General features: G+C 35.4%; 1 protein-coding gene across 5 annotated transcripts in view; it reads right to left on the reverse strand.

The window, feature by feature from the left end:
* The window catches only part of LOC127838218 (P2R1A-PPP2R2A-interacting phosphatase regulator 1-like), a 278300-nt gene extending 274343 nt beyond the window's left edge, over positions 1-3957 (reverse strand). For all 5 annotated transcript variants that reach the window (XR_008029731.1, XR_008029732.1, XR_008029733.1 and 2 more), the window contains exon 1: positions 3366-3957. Coding sequence is in view for 2 of the 5 variants with exons in the window: in XM_052365811.1 (XP_052221771.1) it covers positions 3366-3583 (218 nt within the window). In the remaining 3 variants the exon portion in view is untranslated. The remainder of the gene's footprint in view (positions 1-3365) is intronic.
* Positions 3958-6000: the final 2043 nt, after the last annotated feature.

The following is a 6000-nucleotide window of genomic DNA, read 5'->3' on the forward strand; positions in this document are numbered from 1 at the left end:
AATCATACAAACTTGGACTCAACATCAACTGGAGAACTGAAAAGGACATATATCAATCATACAAACTTAGACTCAACATCAACTGGAGAACTGAAAAGGACATGAATCAATTATACAAACTTGAACTCAAAATCAACTGGAGAACTGAAAAGGACACGAATCAACCATACAAACTTGAACTCAAAATCAACTGGAATACTGAAAAGGACATAAATCAATCATACAAACTTGAACTCAAAATCAACTGGAGAACTGATAAGGACATGAATCAACCATACAAACTTGAACTCAAAATCATCTGGAGAACTGAAAAGGACATGAATTAATCATACAAACTTGAACTAAGATCAACAGGAGAACTGAAAAGGACATGAATCAACCATACATACTTGAACTCAAAATCAACTGGAAAACTGAAAAGGACATAAATCAATCATACAAACTTGAACTCAAAATCAACTGGAGAACTGAAAAGGACATGAATCATCCATACAAACTTGAACTCAAAATCATCTGGAGAACTTAAAAGGACATGAATCAATCATACAAACTTGAAAAAATCAACTGGAGAAATGAAAAGGACATAACTCAATCATACAAACTTGAACTCAAAATCAACTGCAGAACTGAAAGGGACATGAATCAACTATACAAACTTGGACTAAAAGTCAGCAGATATTAATATATTAAAAAAAATTTGAGTGGCCTTTTAAGAATCACAAAATATATAACACATGTATATTATTTTCTATTAATTGAACCTTAATTAAGTTTGTTTATAATACATTATAAATCTGAAATGCTATTCAAAATATTCTGCAACACATACAAATTGCAATACACACATGTTAATGTAATGTTCAGTATTAAAAAACAATATAACAGGTAATACATACAGCTAAAACCAAAGCATAACTGTAGTTCATTTCCTCATTAAACCTCTGTAGGGCAGAGAACATTGAAGACTCTACTTTTGTATAAGTTTGGTATCGCATACAGGTTAACATTTATTTCACAAATTGGTTGTAATTAAAATAAGCTCAGCTCATAACTTATCAGCAAGCTAATTAGAATTCAGATCACTGTTGTACAGTTCAGCTAGCAAGAAATAGCAAAGCCCAGCCAACACATGTTCTTTTTTGGAATTGATACTTCCCTGCCTTTCCTCTTATTAAAGATTTCAGTAAACAAGAGCAGGGTTCGACACTAAGGCACGTCCGACAGACATTGTCTAGTAAGATTGGTGGTCGGGCTAGTAAAACTGCAGGCTAGCTTGTCCGACTGGTCGTACATAAAAAATCTATACTGATTCATATATATAACTGTAACTAACTGCTGTGAAAACCTTTATTTTTAATGTGTAAAATTACTCTCGTATCCGTAATTTACATTAAAACAAAACTAGTGTATTTAAATAAACGCGGAGCATTCACATGATTCATCGGTATTTTTAGACGCAAAGGAGAGCTTCCTGCAGAGGCTGGTTTCCATTGGTCAAGTTGTCATGAATATTAATGATTTTCTGCAGTGTGGTAAAACTGTAGAGCATGATTTTACGACTTCTATCGAAAATCGGTATCGTCAATGTAAACATTTTTGCGTAGCAGACAAGAGAATGTTATTAAAAGAATGGCTTTGTTCAAGTTCGGATTTTTGTCCGACAAATCAGTTAATAAAAAAAAAATCCGACCCTAAAACTGACACAAAACGTAAATATGAAGAAACATGAAAACGTCAATTTTATCCTAGATGGAAAATCAAGTCAGTTCCCATGGCTTGAATTTGACGAAGAAAAGCAAAAACAAAAGTTTTATTTTATTGTTTTACTCTATGCATCAAAAAAATCTGGTGTTCACTGATTATTTACTGATAAATCCTGATTAAACAGTTACATGAAACAATTAAGTTTATTTGCGACGATTAAGTCATTTATGGTCTAGTAGACATCAGGTTCGGGCTAGTACATTTTAAGAGGATCTGGTCCGACGGTCTTGCTCTAAAAAAAGTTAATGTCGAACCCTGAAGAGATGTATTTGTCAGAAACACAATGCCCCCTAATGCGACGCTTTAAAGCCATATATTTGACCTTTGACCTTGAAGGATGACCTTGACTGTTCACCACTCAAAATGTGCAACTCCATGAGATACACATGCATGCCAAATATCAAGTTGCTATCTTCAATAATGCAAAAGTTATGACCAAGGCAAAAGTTTTGGGACAGAATGACAGAAAGACAGGCCAAAAACAATATACTCCCGATCATTCGATCCAGGGGCATAACACGATCATTTGATCGGGAGCATCAAAAATGAAATTAAGGGACTAAAATCTCTGGAAATGTTGGCACAACTTGAGCTTTTATGTCATTATAATGCTTTAAACCTGAAACTTTAACACGATTATGGAGTGAGGGTCTCATTCAAGACGATTGAAAAAAAACAACTTAAAGCTGAAAACATTTCATTTTTAATAATAATTGGTCTGATTCAAAGTATTTCTCAATGAAAATATACTGAGCATTTCAATAGGATAATTTTGATACTATTGTGTGGTAAATTTCACCTATGGGTGGTACGTGATTGCTGCTTATAAAAAACTGTACATTGTATATTGTCACATTATTTGGCGAAGGGAAAATCCATTTGATCATTTGTAGGCCATGAAGAGATAAGCTTTCACCACAGTATTTTCACAAGTCTGCAGTTATCATTGATACAATATGCATTCACCTAGCAGTGTTTACAAGTGCAATACTATTTTTTGGTCTGGAGCCAGGGGTTTAGTCAAGACAGAAATAAGCCGCTGGTTTAAGTACCGGAGTCAGATCCTAAGATTTGTTGCACTAATCCAACTCCCAGCTTTTGACTCTCCAAGTTGCTTTGAGATGCAACTGCATAAGGCCATTTTCATGCAAGTTCTCCGCCTTTAATCCAGGCGGCACTTTTATCAGTTATATGAGCAATGTAAACTATTTGCTGGCATACATAAACACAAAGCGATTAAATATCCTTAATGCACAAATTAAAATATATCACATATGGTGTGCATGAAGAATAATGCTATTAGTCCAAGTTTCAAACCTGAAAACAGTTCTTGGAAATTTGTCAGTATTTACAATGGACAAATCAGAGTATTGCAAATGTAAAAATATCTCTGGAAGTGGAATCCACGGCAAGATAGATTGCGTGTCTTATCGACCAATCGTGATACATCAACTGTCTTCGGAACCTCCATTATAAGATAGAGGGAATCGTTAATCAAAAACTTATACTTTAGTTTTTGTAATGATTTTGCTTTGAGCATTTCTACACAAAAGACACACATCATCAGACAATTATGGGAACAAGTTGAATTTAAATATTACCTTATTTCCAGTGAAGCTGAAGATACAAGAACATGTATCATCGGAGCACTGCTGGATCTTTTCAATGCTCCTGGAGCCGGGAAGCTGTTACAGTTCATGGCGCTTTCAAGATCCCGACTATTATACAGGAGAAAATTATTTTGCCCATGGATAGGTGTTGACATATTGTTCATTGATGGAGGGTCCACCTCCATTTTGAAAAGTTTAAAATTTTCCATTTCTGTGTATCATGAAAGTATCACATTTCATTCGCACTTATGTGAAACAATATATATCTCAAACAGTCGTATCATCACATTTTAATGACAGGTCGATATAGCGAGTTTGGGGATGTTTATTCGGGTCAGCTGTTACGTTCTACACAGTCTCAAATAATATGGAGACTTCAAGTCCAACACGATTTTGGGTACTAAGCGGATAACTTTTAAATAAGAGCGATTTTTTGCGAAAAGTTGAAACTTTTATGTCAAATAATCATGTTGTGTTATATTGCGTCTGAAACAGTTTTCTCTTTATTATAAATAGACATGCATTTTTCCTAATATGTTTGCAAAACCGCACATTCATCGACACCAAAATACACTTCCTGTGGAAAAAGTATTTTGTGTACTCATACTTTGATGACGTCTACAAAATCCGGGAAATTTGAAATCTTAGGCTAAATTACACTAAACATTTTGCGAACGATAATAGGCAAGTTTTGCTCTGAATTTTCTCTATTATAGCTCTTGAAATAACAATAAGCACGTCGTCTTGTCATATAGTAAAGAAAATCCCGTCGCACTTGATATTCTTCATATATCAACAAATTTGAATTTTAAAGGGTTACAATAGTGGTATCCACTGATATATCTTATCAATATATTTGGTCAAGCCAACCGTGAATTCACTCACATCAAACAATTAATAAAGATCATTGATGGGTCTTTGCTCATTATTATGCTATTGTTAAGTAAAGAGATTCATTCTTGTTAAATAACTTGTATTTGTTATTTCCTGTCATTAATACATTGCATGCCATCATAAATTTCCGCAAAGTTATATACACGAAAAATGTAATAGTTAATCACATAAAGCTGTACGGTTGAGCAAACCGGGAATCTTCAATAAGTCCGAGAAAAATATTGATTATTTGCATTGCAATATCTTAAAAGTTACAATGCGGCAGAATGGGTTAGTATGACCCCTCCCCATGAAAGGTCAAAGGGACAGGGCAGCACATAAGGTAGTTGTGAAGACGAAGCAATGACCTGTAAATAAACTCTGACATTCAAACACACGGGTTAGTATGTGGCGGCTAATTGCGTAATGATTCAAGATATCCTTTATCACTTTTGGCGTTAAATATTGGACACCGTTTCACTATTTTATATAATATTTTTATAACTGTCATATACATAATTCAACTTATTAATAGTTTGACAAGCTGAATGAACAATACATCCAAAAGGTCAAGAGTCCAAGTGGACAACGTAAGCATACAGCGTTCGCAAATAAAATAGTCGTTAATAAACAAAGTACTTATGCGTTGAGTTACAACTATGCACACGTATATACTTAATTATATTGGTTTTACGTCAAATAAGTCAAATTGGGATTAAGCTAATAAAGTACAAAACTATATCAACTATATTGTATTTAACATATACTTTATTAGGGCTCATTGGGTCATTGTCGACCTGAAATGGCTTGAAGTCACCAATCCGATTCTTGTAACCCTAGGGTGACCTCAAGCCGATCCATGTCACCCTGGGATGACTTCAAGCCGACCGGGTGACTAGAATCGGCTTAAAGTCACTCCAATGTGACATGAATCGGCTTCTAGTCACCCCCGGGTGTCTTTGAGCCATTTCAGACCGGTGACTAGAATCGGTTTGAAGTCACTCCAGGATGACATGAATCGGCTTCTTGTCACCACATGGTGACTTCAAGCCTTTACAGGTCGACAATGACCCAATGAGCCTTATTAGGGCTGATTGGGTCATTGCCTACCTGAAATTACCCACGAGTCGCCCGGGGATGACTAGACGAATTTCACGAAGATCGGAAAATAAATGTGGCCTCTAGAGTGTTAACAAGGTTTACTATGGCCATATAAGGAAAATTACCCCGCCCACTGGCAGCTATTTCTTTCAACCAACCGGCATCAATTTTTAAGTTTTCCAAGATATTATCGGGATGAATCTTCTGACCAAGTTTCATGAAGATCGGACAGTCAATGTGGCCTCTAGAGTGTTAACAAGATTTTACTATAGCCATATAAGGAAAAATGCCCCGCCCCTTGGAAACCATGTTTTTTCAAGCAAACATAATTATCTTCAAACTAACCCAAGATATCATTAAGACCAATCTTCTGACCAAATTTCATGAAGTTTGGACAATAAATGTGGCCTCTAGAGTGTTAACAAGGTTTTATTAAACCCATATATAGCCGTTTAAAGAAAAATGCCCCGCCCCTGATGGCCATGTTTTTTAAGCAACCCAAATCATTTTCAAACTCATCCAAGATATCATTGGGACAAATCTTCTGACCAAGTTTCATGATGATCGAAAAATAAATGTGACCTCTAGAGTGTTAACAAGATTTTACTATAGCCATATAAGGAAAAATGTCCCGCCCCCATGGTGGCCATGT

The sequence above is a fragment of the Dreissena polymorpha genome, chromosome 7, assembly GCF_020536995.1.
Source record: "Dreissena polymorpha isolate Duluth1 chromosome 7, UMN_Dpol_1.0, whole genome shotgun sequence".
Lineage (NCBI taxonomy): Eukaryota > Metazoa > Mollusca > Bivalvia > Myida > Dreissenidae > Dreissena > Dreissena polymorpha.